This window comes from Trachypithecus francoisi, unplaced genomic scaffold (assembly GCF_009764315.1).
Source record: "Trachypithecus francoisi isolate TF-2019V2 unplaced genomic scaffold, Tfra_2.0 Lachesis_group9, whole genome shotgun sequence".
NCBI classification, from domain to species: Eukaryota; Metazoa; Chordata; class Mammalia; order Primates; family Cercopithecidae; genus Trachypithecus; species Trachypithecus francoisi.
Genome location: NW_022681474.1, coordinates 20,217,307 through 20,231,411, shown reverse-complemented (window position 1 = coordinate 20,231,411; position 14,105 = coordinate 20,217,307). Strand labels below are relative to the sequence as shown.

General features: G+C 37.0%; 1 protein-coding gene across 1 annotated transcript in view; it reads right to left on the bottom strand.

Moving 5' to 3' along the window:
- MRC1 (mannose receptor C-type 1) overlaps positions 1 to 14,105 on the bottom strand; it is a 104,879-nt gene that overhangs the window by 24,376 nt on the left and 66,398 nt on the right. Inside the window, exons 13-21 of the mRNA XM_033208764.1 lie at positions 13,694 to 13,821; positions 13,132 to 13,219; positions 11,937 to 12,081; positions 10,327 to 10,368; positions 8,884 to 9,047; positions 6,094 to 6,161; positions 4,234 to 4,334; positions 3,389 to 3,534; positions 2,867 to 2,981 (exon numbers count right to left, since the gene is read on the bottom strand). Coding sequence (XP_033064655.1) covers positions 2,867 to 2,981; positions 3,389 to 3,534; positions 4,234 to 4,334; positions 6,094 to 6,161; positions 8,884 to 9,047; positions 10,327 to 10,368; positions 11,937 to 12,081; positions 13,132 to 13,219; positions 13,694 to 13,821 — 997 coding nt within the window. The remainder of the gene's footprint in view (positions 1 to 2,866; positions 2,982 to 3,388; positions 3,535 to 4,233; positions 4,335 to 6,093; positions 6,162 to 8,883; positions 9,048 to 10,326; positions 10,369 to 11,936; positions 12,082 to 13,131; positions 13,220 to 13,693; positions 13,822 to 14,105) is intronic.

Sequence of the window (14,105 nt, the reverse complement as noted above, 5' to 3'; positions counted from 1 at the left end):
CACATCACTGGATGATACTATAGAATATGGCTTCTTGCTTATCAATTCTGTGACCAAGCGGATGGTGGCAAACATCCAAGAGACATAAAAGGTTGAATTGTACATGTGTCCCTCCCCTTCCCTCAGTCCACCACCAGGCCTCCCATGGCAGCTGCCATCTGGGGCCAGAACCACCACCTGAGCCATTACCTCCTAGACCGACAAGTACCTACTCTACTAAACAACACTTTGCAAACATTTACACTTAAACACGTCTCCTGAATGTAAATAGGAAATAGAATGACTAAGCACTCAGGGTTACTAATAGAAAATATAAAATAGAAATCTGCAGAGATATAATTATCTGTGTATTCAGGAACAAACAATTTCATGGAATTTCAAGCAATTCCATTGCTATACGCTTACTCTTTCTGCAGAGTAGAAGAGGCAGCTACCATCTCACTCAGAGACTTCTATTTTTCTCAATTAACTGAAGATTTTTTTTTTTAATTCTTCCAACTTTTTCAGAAAAGAAAAAAGAGCATGAGTACAGCTAGATATGGTGGCTCACACCTGTAATCTCAACAATTTGGGAGGCCAAGGTGGGAGGATCACTTGAGGTCAGAAGTTTAAGGCCAGCCTGGGCAACATAGAAAGACCCTCTCTCTACAAAAAAATTTAAAAATTAGCCAGGTATGATGGTGCACACCTGTAGTCCCAGCTACTTTGGAGGCTGAGACATGAGGATTACTTGAGCCCAGGAGTTGGAGGCTGTAGTGAGCTATAATCACATCAATGATCTCCAGCCTGGGTGATCAAGCGAGACCCTGTCTCTAAGAAGAAAAGAGCATGGGTAGATAGTTGTTTTGGTATTGTTTCGTTTTCCAAATAAGACCATAACTTTTGCCTCATCCCCAGCTTGAAATGAAACATGGAAAAGCTCTACCTGCCAAGATTCAGCACTTTTTTCTGCCAACAACCACAATAAGAATTCAACAACGTGTGCCTGTTTTGCCAGGAATAATGTTATTTTATCGGAAAATTGTTTCCTTCTGCACGTCTCTATTATCCAGTTTCAATTTCATTGTGCCAGGAATCAGCACTTTGTGGTTAACAGGGGAAATCAATCATTGTGTTTCTCTGCTGGGTAGCTAAGCCCAAAATGGGGTAGGCCAGTTGGAGAAATGTGAATGTTATGTTCTTGTACTGTGTGCTTTGGTGTGACCCTTCTCTTTCAGTGCCTGACAAATTGCTCAACTTGTCAAACGTTCTCAGTGAAAGCTTCGTTGGGATTTATTGTACAATGTGTTCTCAGAGAGCACATGGCGGCATTCACAAAGCCAAATAAGACTTTTGAGAGAGCACCCTACATGTTTCTAGTGCCTTTCTTACTTCCTACGTTTTTCTTCTATTTTCTTTCTCGTATCATTTTTGAAATAAATGATTCTAGAAGTCAAAGAATCTCAGAACCAAAAGAGAGCTTACAGAATACTCAGTCCATATGTCTCCTACCATGTCCTTATAAAGTTATATATACAACAAAAAACTGTTGAGCATCTTCTGTACTACATCCCAGCTAACATACAGGATGCTCTAGCATCCATCTGAGTATCTTCCAGTGTAAGCATTTTCACAGCCCTTTAGAAACTTCACCTTCCTCACAAAGCAGTCTATCCCATCAATTCTGTAACAATGGCCCCTAACCCCTAATTTGAGCCTAAATCTATTTCCCTGTGACTGTCGCTCGTTGGTTCCGGGTCTTATATCTGAGGCGACACAGGGTGATCCTTCAAAATCCACATCCTCTCTTTTCCAAGTTGTATAACCTGAGAGTCTTTCAACCCTGACTCACTTGCAGTGATTTCCAAACCCGTCATCAGTTTAGTCTGAATCTCCTGCAGTTGGTCAAAACCCTCCTTAAAGGGCAAGTCACAATTTAACCTAATACCTATTTCAGTGGATGCCTCCACAGAAAGATCAGGTAGAAATGGTGGGTATCTTTCTTTTGATGACAATATCATGATTTTTCCATCTGCTCTATGAATATGATGAATATTCTCCTTCATAGTTCTTGCTTATTTTCATGTTTTATCAAAAAATATTTCAAAGCCAGGTATGGTGGCTCGCACCTATAATCCCAACACTTTGGGAGGCTGAGGTGGGAGTTTAAGACCAGCCTGGGCAACATAGTGAGACTTTACCTCTACAAAACAACAACAACAACGACAACAACAACAACAAAGACTTAAAAAAAATTAGCCGAGCATTATGACTCAGGCCTGCCCTAGCTACCCAGGAGGCTGAGGCAAGAGGATTGCTTGAGCTTAGGAGTTCGAGGCTGCAGTGAGTTATAATCCTGGGCAACAGAATAAGACCTTGTTTCAAAAAAAAAAAATTGAAATTTGTTCAAAGTTCATATTTAAAATATCAGTTGTGTTACATTACAAGTTATATGATCAAGTGACTAGAAAAGCAATAAATGGGAAAGCAGCAATTTTTCATCTTATTACTAGAAGTACTCTTCTTTGACTCTTTGGGAGCAAACTGGTTTGGTAGAAAGCTGGACAAGCCTAGGTTTCATTCCCAGCTCTACTGCTTAACAGGCAAGCTCCTTCACTCAAAGCTGTCTATGCACCATTTCCCCACTCACAAAATGGGGTTATAATACTTGCTTCTTAGAGTTGTGATGACTTTTTTTATATAAAATAAACAGCTTAATATGCGCTATAATTGAATAAAATAGTTTTCAATAAGCATTTGATTTTTTCCACTTTCTTAGCTTTTACACTGGAAAACCAAAAAGTCATTTACTGTCAGCAATATTTTACCATTTTGCAGTCAAAATTCCATATTTAAATGCACAACTAATTGCAAAATGGCCACATACCTTGCTCTTTTTCATTTTGTATGGAGACCAGATTCCCTCCAAAGCCTATACAAGCTTTTCGTGCCTCTTGCCAAGTTTTTCTTTCTTCTTCAACGAATCCAAAGATTTTGAAACACTGGGATGGAAGGCGGTGGGGGGGAGCAGAAAAAGAAAAAGAAAAACCATGGGGGTTAACTAAAGATGATCAACTTTGTTCTACCAAAAGCAAAATTATTCATGAAGATTATAGCTAAATCAGAAATTTCTCACCACCAACTAGAGATTTAAAAAACTGTTAGTTTTATGACCCACTCACTTTCTTTGCAAAGTTTTATTCTCCCTCAGGAGAAAGGGTACATCAATGTGGATAATATCTCAAGTATGCTCTCAATTTCCATAGAGAGTTTGTCATGCAAATCTTCACCTAGTCTTGCCAAAAATTTTCTAAAGTGATGAGGCTAGCACAAGTTAACTTTGAGCTGAAAGATTTGCGTCACTCTCCATACTGATCAGTGCCAAGATCGCAACTAATTCTCTTAGTACCTTGTTGTTGTAGAAATTCCAACCTTCCTTGCACCCTGATGGGACCGAGGGTTTCGTAGGCATAACCGTGGTAGCATTGATACTACTGTTATGTCGCTGGCAAATGAAGGCATTTGGATAGCCACAGTTAATGTCATTCCAAAACCCTGGCAAAGAGAAAAATAGTTAAATTAGATTCACTTCTTTATGTTTTAAAACATTATTTTTAAAAAATATATTTATATTTTACAAGAATTCTCAAAACTTATTTAGACTCTAATCAAACTTGGTTTTTACATGTGACTAGAGGTATCCATGCAATATTCTTTTGTTGTTTTACTTAAACTAATAATAGTTCCACTTTATAGAGAGCATCCTATGACCCAAACATGTACTTAATGTTGCAGATGTATTACCTAAATGGTAATAGCTAATAATAATAACTTAACAATAGCAAACTTTGTATACACCAAGCATCTACATAGTATTTTAGATGTATGATTTCATTTAATCTTCTCAACAATTGATAGATTCTGTCATTATTCCCATTTTGCAGAATAATAAGGAGCCAGAGAGAAATAAAGGAGATAGATAAATTCTGGGTAATTTTTTTCAAATCAGAACATGAAAAAGTGGTTCCTAATTTGGGAAGAAGTGAGAAGATTAACTATGTTGTTTACTAGTGTAAATGTTAAGCATCCATTCTCCTTACAAATTGAACTGCTATGTTGCTAAAATTAGAATTATCCTTTATTCTCTCTTCTTATCTTGCCTGACATAGCGCACAACTTGCTACTTTTAGTGTAGGCATGTGGCACATGACACGCCATGCCACAAAGCAAATTCAACATGCATGACTTGCCTACCTGAATTTGAATACATGGTCACACAGTTTTCATCCTCATTTGCAAAATTGGGTTCACCTGTGGCCCAAGACACATAATCCACTTTGCTTCCATCCATCCAACTGGAAAAGAAAATTCAGGCATTTTGCAATGATCCAATCATTAGAATAATTGGATACAGGCCAGGAGCAGTGGCTCACACCTGTAATCCCAGCATTATGGGAGGCCAAGGTGGATGGATCACCTGAAGCCAGGAGTTTGAGACCAGCCTGACCAACATGGCGAAACTCCATCTCTACTAAAAATTAAAATTAAAAAAAAAAATAGCCAGGCATCATTGTGGGCTCCTGTAATCCCAGCCACTTGGGAGGCTAAGGCAGGAGAATCGCTTGAACTGGGAGGCGGAGGCTGCAGCGAGCCAAGATCACGCCATTGCACTCCAGCTTGGGCAACAAGAATGAAACTTAGTCTCAAAAAAAAAAAAAAAAAATAGTTGGCTACAGCCTACTGGTGGGGCAGGACAAGTCAACCCAGAATAGGGAGACCTCCAGAGAATGGCAGGAAAACTCCCAATGCCTGAGTATTTGGTGTGTTCTATGCATCTCACTCCACAGTAGCAACCCTCATGCCATGTCCAGGCTATCTTCTTTTCCCTCTCAGGAAGAAACCACCTTTAGTCGCAAAGTGGAGACCCTGATTACTCTGGAAGTGAGCCAGAGATGAAAATCCTCCCATCGTACTCCCTGGGCATGATTCCCACAAAACCAAACCACCCATGGAGAGACAGAGCGTATAGAATTTCTCATTAGGCTCACTCTCTGATTCTCGTGTTTACTCTAGTTTCTTGTAATGTAGGTGGCCTAAACTTACGTCTGCAAACTACAGAAATTCAGAGACCGTGAGAGCCAGAAGGGGACCAGTCATGAGATCATCAAATTTGACCTTTTCACGTTAGAAATGATAAAATGACGTTCCTTGTCCAAAGGAAGATCCAACATTTGTACTCTTTAAAAATAATGACCCTGTGGGGTATGGTGATGCATGTCTGTCATCCCAGCTACTTAGGAGGCTGAAATGGAAGGATTGCTTGAATCCAGGATTTCAAGGCTGCAGTGAGCTGTGATCGCCCCATTGCACTCCAGCCTGGGCAACAGAGCGAGACCTGTCTCAAATAATAATAATAACAACAATAAGGACCTTGAATTTAGGTCTCTATTGCTCAAAGATGACAATAGCAGTCCCCTGGAATACATGAGGCTAAAAAAATCTGTACATGAGCCAGGAGGATATATCTGCCCTTCAAACTCTAGAGGACATATGTATTAATGTACAAGAAAAAAGAACTTAAATGTATTAATTTTCTCATGTTCCTACAGCTTTTTCTGGCTCCTATATCTAATAGAAAATGGGACAATCACTCTTTTAAAGGGAAAGTATTTCCTGCAGTTTGAAAGTGTGCTTCAAAACAGTGCTGCTAACACAGGGAACAGGGCAATAGGAAAGGATACTGTGGTTCCCAGCAGCAAGGTTAGCAAGGTTCTCATCCCAGGTGGGATTACAATGTTTTAAATAAGTTCAGTATTTGTATATGTCTAAAACAACTTTTTAGTAGATGATTTACTGACAGATGATGACATCTCAAAACAAAGAAAAGCGTAGTTTTGCAAAACTGAATCCAATTTTGAGTTGTTTGTTTGGCATTTATAGTGCTGAAAATATTTAATAGAATTATTTTGAATTTTTTTTTAAAGTTGCTATTTCAATTGAGAATGCTGTAGGATTTTAAAAAATGCATTCCACAAAGAAAAATCTCAAAATAACTCACAGGTTTCGGTCAGAACACTAACCCAAGCAGAGTTGTTTTCAGCTTGATTTACTTACGCAAACTTTTTATCCAAGCCGATCAATAAACCAATAAAATACGCGGACTGTGCATCATTTCTGTTTACCTGAAACATGGAAGTTTACGTATAATTTAATTTAGAATCACACAATCGGCAAGTTCTTAAATAAAACATACATATTAATGAGGCAGCCTAATCGAAACCTTTTCTAGAGAGGAATTTCTACAGAAATGTAGGACATTCTATATGACGTTCTTCATAGAAATAAAAAAAAATATGCACACAATTTAATACTTTGAATTTGTAAAGCAAGAGTCTTTTCTTTGATGTGTAATCCTATAATCCTGACTGGCTACTTTGTTTTAAAGAATGTCTTCAATAATGTAACTATTGTAGGCATTTAATATTATAGAGAACGATTTAAGGCATTTGCTTTACAAATTCAAGTTATTAAATTGTGTACAAATTTTTCTTTTTTATACAAAAAAGAATCATATATTAGATTTATTTTATACATATGTTTATAATTTATCATATCATATGTTTATAATACATCATATGTTTATAATTATAAATGTAATAAATGTAGTTATATATGTAAAATAAATCTATATGTCAAATATATATACAAAAAATATATATGAAAAATAATCACCCTGTGGGAGATGGTGGTGCACACCTGTAGTCTCATTTACTTGGAAGGCTGAGGCGAGAGAATTGATATGTATAATATAATATATATTATATACATTACATATATTTGCTATATATATTTGACATATAGATTTATTTTATATATATTTATTTCATATACATTATTTAAATATTGATTTTATACATATCTTATGTATATATTACATATATATAATTTATATCTGCACATAAGGAGGATATATCTGTTCTTCAAACTTGGAAGAATATGTGTATTCATGAGCAACGAAAGGAACCCCAAAATGTATTAATTTCATTATAAGGTACTATTTCACTATATATAGATATATTTGATTTTCATATATATATTTGTGCAATATTAGCAAACATCTTGAGAATTTCAAAGCAAGCTATATCCACAAGATGATGGCAAGCCAGAGTATACTCTAGTACCTTTATAAATCAAATGCATTTTTATTATTTCAGTACTGTTCAACTTATTTTTTCCTGCTTCTCTCTGTTACCTCATCTCTGGCAATGAGGTCATGAAGAATTTTAATCAGAAAGATACTGAACAAAGCACTCTTGGAAAAAATAAATTATAAAAATAAATTATACCTTCAGTGATAGGTATATCGATGGTATCACAATTTTGTTACAACCAAGAAAGATGATTATAATAAATAATCAAACTGTGTTATATGTTGGCCAACAATTTGGGCCAAGTAAGCGAGATTTTTTAATTAAAAATTAAGCTGTATGATACACAAAGGGTCCAAGACTGACATATAACAACTAGTTAAGAATTATAATCTTTGCAAATCAAATTAGTGAACTCAAGGCCAGCAAGTATGGATCGTCACAAAATCCAGGCTAAAAAATGGTTCTGGGACTGGCCACAGTGGTTCACGCCTGCAATCCCAGCAATTTGGGAGGCCAGGGCAGGCAGATCACTTAGGGTCAGGAGTTCAAGAACAGCTTGGCCAACATGGTGAAACCCTGTCTCTACTAAAAACACAAAAATTAGCCAGGCATGGTGGTATGCACCTGTAGCCCCAGCTGTTCGGAAGGCTGAAGCAGGAGAACTGCTTGAACCCAGTAGGTGGAGGTTGCAGTGAGCCAAGATCATGCCACTGTACTCCAGCTGGGGCAACAGAGCGAGACACTGTCTCAAAAACAAACAAACAAAAAAATTATTCTGAGTTCTGCAATTCTGCACTAAATATTTAAACAATAGGGCATAACTTGTGTTATGACCTCCTCCTCCTCCTGCATTTCCATCTTTACTTGACCTTTGGAGGTGCAAATTCAGCACATAATTAGAAATTGTGCTGGAGGTACCAATGGTAGACATTATGTGTATCATATGTCACTGTTCCATCCTTAAATCAATGATGCTCTATGAAAAAATGCTCAACATCACAAATTATCAGGGAAATGTAAATCAAAAATCACAATGTGACACCACCTTACTCCTGTAAGAATGGCTACAATTAAAAAATAAAAATATAATAGATGTTGGCATGGATGTGGTGAAAACGAAACACTTTTACCTTGCTGGTGGGAATGTAAACTAGTACAGCAACTCTACAAAACAGTATGGAGATTCCTCACAGAACTAAAAGTAGAAACACAATTTGATCCAGCAATCCCACTACTGGGTATCTACCCAGAGGAAAATAAGTCATTATATGAAAAAGACATTTGCACAGACGTTTTTAATATTGGCACAATTTGCAATCGCAGAAATATGGAACCAGCCGAAATGCCCATCAGCCAATAAGTGGATAAAGAAAATGTGGTATATGCATACTATGGAATACTACTCAGGAATGAATAATGACATTTGCAGCAACCTGGATGGAACTGGAGACCATTTTTCTAAGTGAAGTAACTTAGGAATGGAAAACCAAACATCGTATATTCTCACTCATAAGTGGAAGCTAAGCTATGAGGACGCAAAGGCATAAGAATGATACAATGGACTTTGGGGACTTGAGGACAGGTAAGAGGGGGATGAGGGAGAAAAGACTACACATTCAGTACAGTGTACACTGCTCAGGTGACAGGTGTACCAAAATCTCAGAAGTCACCACTAAAGAACTTTTCCATATAACCAAACACCACCTGTTCCCCCCAAAACTGTTAACATTAAAAAATGTATTGATGCTCTTACATATTTCCATAGAAATTTCTTTTCACTTTCACTTTGAATAGAAACAAGATCACCAAAATTCCTCTTGCAAAACGCTCGTGCATTGTCCATGGTTTCCTTCTCTTTGCTGAAATAATACTGGTAGTCTTTGTAAATAACCCACCCATCTTCAGTGACTGGTGGATCTGAAAGGTTAACGAGAAAAGGCCATGAATTTTACACAGACAAATTCAAGAATCTGGTGTGTGTAGCACGCAAAGGTGAAAGGGATAGAGCTGCTATATCAAGAGGTGTCTGCAACTCTGAGAGACCACAACAGCAGAATGTCCACATCAAGTACAGACATTTGAATCCTCAGCCAAAATATCCACTTTCTACCAACCCAGTAAAAAGGACCCATTTTGTATTGCCAGCTAAGTCCCATATGTCATTACCGGGTAAAAGAACTCTGGATGTCACTCTCATCAATACGATAGCATAGCTGTGAGGATTTATAGACAATGCACCCATAATATTCTAGATCAAAGGAGTGGGAACTATGAGAAAGCAGTTTTCACCCCAGTATAAGAAGAAAAAAAAAAAAAAAAAGCAAAACTTCTAATAGATGGACTTGGGTGCTTCAGGGTAGAAGTAAGGAATTCACCTATAAAGTGGGTCCCTCGGCCTTTTTCCAACACATGGGGTTCCATAGTTCTGTGCTACAGTAGGTTGAATAAAAGCTCCCAAAGATATCTAGTTCCTAACCCCTGGAACTTATGAATGTTAGCTTATATGGAAAACAGGACTTTATAGTCATGATTAAGTTAGGATCCTGAGAGATGGGAGGGTTATCCTGGATCGTCTAGGTGGCCCCTAAATGTAATAACAAGTATTCTTATGCAGAGGGGCAGAGGGACATTTGACTAAAAGAGAAAGAGGCAATGTGATCACTGGAAGAAGATGCTACATTGCTGGTTTTGAAGGAGGAAGGGGCCATGAGCAGATGAGTTCACAGAATGCAGCTCTAGATGCTGGTTTATAAAGGCAAGGAAAGAGATTCTCCCTTAGAGCCCCTAACGGGAGCGTGGTCCTGCCAACATCTGGATTTTGGCCCAGTGAAATTGATTCCAGATTTCTGACTTCCAGAACTGTAAGGGAGTAACTGCGTGTTACTTTAAGCCACCAAGTTCCTGGTAACTGGTTACAGCAGCCAGTGGACACTAATATATGTGCTAAAGAAGAAGAACCCGGGACCTTGGAATTGATTCATGAACCCTTGAGAAACTGTATTAACATGCCTTATGTTTGTGCATATGAGCTTGTCTCTGGAGAGGAAGACCCAAACGTCCATGACATTCTCACTCATAGGTATCAAGGACTTCTGCCCTCTACCTTCCTAGGGCAAGTCATTTTTTCATTGAGAAAAAAAAAAGAGGCAGGGAAAGGGTTATCAGTACAGAGATCAGAAAATAAGAAAACACCTACTGTCTTGAGGAGCTGGCGTTGGCTCAGGTTTTGGTGTTTGTCCTGTAAAACAAGAGCAAAGTAGAAATAAAGTGTACTTAAACTTCTGCTAATTACATTTCCTTCTATATTCACTATTTTCATGAGTTAATATTGCTAAAAACTTAGTTGTTCTGTTTTTTCCCTTCCCTTTCTTTCTCCAATTTGTACATCATGTTGTGGAGAGCAGAATGAAGGAAAAGAGAATTAGAAGTGAAGACTTAAACAAATCAGGTGCAATCGTAGCCACCAGAAATTACAGCCACCACAGTTTTCAGGCACAAGTAGCATCATATAAAGGAAAGAAAAACAAAAAACAAAAAAAAAAACACATGAGTTTTAGAATCAGAAAGCCTAGCTTCAAATCCCAAGCCTGGGTTTCAATCATTTAGCCTTAATTTTGTCAACTAAACCAAATAGATTAGTTTGTGAAAACATGTGAGTTATTGGTATGTAATAGGTGTTTAACAGATGTTCGTTTTTCAGTCAGACATCTTATAATCTGTGAAATTATTTACGATTTCATTAGTTGAAACGATTAAATGTGAACTGTTTGTTTATAAAATATTTATAACATAGAAAATGTATTTTCTTTAAGAAAATCTGTTTTTTTTAAATGTATGATTTACTAAAAGTTAAATGAAATATTTTTCTTTCCAATTAGTTAATGACATATCTGGATTTTGTTGAAAGCTGATAAAGGGACTCAGGTTACCTAGCTTTTGGGTTAATGAATTTAACATCTGCAAGAGTAAAGCTACAATAATGCAAAAAGGATACTAGCCATTGGTAGCTAAGAGACCGTTAAAGGACAATGGACCACCACTGACAACTTCTATTCTGGAAACTTTGAAAGCAATAATAAGCAGGAGGATGGAAAATAAACAAAGCAGGAAGGCATCTCCAGCTATAGAGCTGAAATGGTTGCCAAGATTCCCCAAGAGCAGAGGGCAATGTGGTTCCATTTATCCATTTACAACGGAGGTATTGAGGTATATTTTGGTTCGAGGGTAGGTTTGTTTATTTGACGGTTGGTGTGTTGGTTTCTCTTAACATTAGAACTCAGATCCTCTAGCCTGACTTGGATATGTAGAACTTTCTGAGTCCCAGATAATGACTGTCAGCATGTATATTGTTTGACCATCAATAACATGGTGGGGCTCATAGCATCAGAGGCCACTCCAGGGTGATTGTTCACTGTGTTGAACATTTATCTGAGAAATCAATACTTAGAATATTCAGACTTGGGGAAATGTTCGCCTATTTGATGATTAACGTAGGTCAGAAGGTGAAAATTCCAAAACGGAGGTTGCATTTACATTATTCTGCTTACGGCCTAGGACACCCACAAACTTCTACTGCTATGGAACCTGGGCCAGGATCAGAGCTGCTCTTGGAAACTACTTGGGAGGATGTGACTCTTGCCCAGAACTCCTGGGTGGCCTTTTGATCTTCTCTGTTCCTTTGGCACATTTATCTGTGCTTACCAACTGTTATTTTGTTTGTTTGCTTCTGCTAATAAAGGAAAGATACTGGGATGTCAGGAGGTTAGTCTACCAAGCTGAGATAAAGGAGAGAAGAGGTGATCATACCTTTTTGTATCTGGCAAATCCAGTTGTTAAGGTGTTCACAATTAATATCATTCCAAGACATACTAGGATCTCCTTTCAGCTCACCACAGTATTCAACATTTTGATAATTATTAGGTTCTCCATAAGCCCAATTTTCGTATGAAACCTATATTAGAAACATCAAACTACAACCATTAACCATTTGTATCAAGCCAACGCCAATCATTCATTCAAACAGAAAAGGAAAGATATATTTGCATTGTTTTATCAATTTACTTTTTTTTCACAATAGCTTTGCTTTGAAAGCACAGTTCACACACATGAGTAGAAAAGAAATAGCTTTCATCACACGGAAACTTGCGATGTTGAATAGCGTACACAATTGATTATTATAACAATTTTATAACATTTTCTTTACTCTTATTAAATAGAATGGATCCAAGGGACGCAAATGGGGGTTTATATATAGGAAAAACTTGGCAACAAAGTTCCACTTCTCAGTATTGGGAGTTCCTAAATTTTACAACCCATTGGAAAGGATAATATTTCAGTGTGTTATTTGGAATTTTTCTCTTTATTAAATGTGTAGGACAAAGAAATAAAATTAATTCTTCTTGCAAAAGAAAAAGACCCAGAAAATATTGCTAACAGAGCTACTAAACTTTGCCAAAATGAACAGTAGAAACAAATGGAGGCCCTGGGTCTAGGACCTCTATGGAGTTTTCAGTGTGGAGTCATAACCCACAGGGTTTTGGACTAAGCACGGTGATGTGTTTTCCAGAGATGTAAATATAAAACCCAAATGTCAATGAAGCCATCAAATAAACCACCTCATTAAAGTTGCTGGTGGAGGCAGAACTGAAATTAAGAGGTAGAACTGAAATTATACAAAATCACTTCTTGTGATGACTAGGGCTTCTAAATATTGCCAGCACATGCCAGAAGCTCTCACTTCTTCATTCCTGGAAATGGAGAAGTCCGACGAAGCCTAATCATTATTAGTGGGAATATCAAAAATGTCTCTATTTCTATTGTTCTATAAGAGGGTATAAAACATTCAAGTTTTAGGAAGTTTACCTGCACATCAACTTTGCATGGCAGGATAGTGGCTATGATAATGACCTGTCTTACTAAAAGTTTGGATTAAATAAAAAGATAACATCAAAATAAATACATGATAAAGTAAGAAACTTATATAGTAAGTGAAATTACTCACAGGAGAACCATCACTCCAAGTAAAGCCTTCTGAAGGGCTTCCATATGTCAATCCCAACCAAAACAGTTCGTGGTAGCTTCCACTAGCTCTATGAAATCCAAAACATAAAGCAAGCATATGCTATTGCATGAAGCAAGTCCAGTAACTAATGAGGACTAACCACATTTGAAAGTTACCTCCAAAACATAAATTAATAGTACACAAGTAAAGAGATTTAACAGCTAAATAGAAGACTTATGCAATAGATGTGCATTTTGGTATATCCCATAAATATCTTTAAAACAGGCCACTGCCTGAGAGTAAATAATTATATAGTATTGAAAGATAAGTATGTATTAAGCATCTTGAACTTTTATAGAGCAAGTCATAGCAGAATTTACACTTATAAAATTAAAGGATTTGAAAGTAAAACTAGATCAAACAGGGCGCACAGATTTTGGAGATGATACAGGTGCTCAAACTAGCATCCTGAGACAACAATTTCAGAAACAGACAAATTTTCTCAACTTCATAAGCACCAACTAGATAACAAAAAGGAGTAATCCATAAAAATGCCACTTACGTTATTAATCGCCATATCATTTGCTGTTCCTCTTTGTTATTGATGCTAGCTAAGTCTCCACCCAGAGCTCGACAAAAATCTCGAGATTCAAACCACGTTTTCTTCTCATGTTTTCCTTTTGCATACAGCTGATGATGGTATGGTTACAAAAATTATTTTACACTTTGTAGTTGATCAAATTAAGAGAAATAATTATTTACTTTTGATGAGAGTTCATTTACAGAAAAACAAAACATTGTAATGACCCAAAACAATGTAATTCTTTTGCTTTAAAATCAATTTATGAGAGAATAGTTGGGTAAACAAAACTTGGGGGATTATTTTGTTGAGAAAACCTTAGAAAAGAAAATTATTTTGTAGCATAAGAGAAATTAGATGAAAATCTTAGGAACTTTAGGCATATGGGTTACGT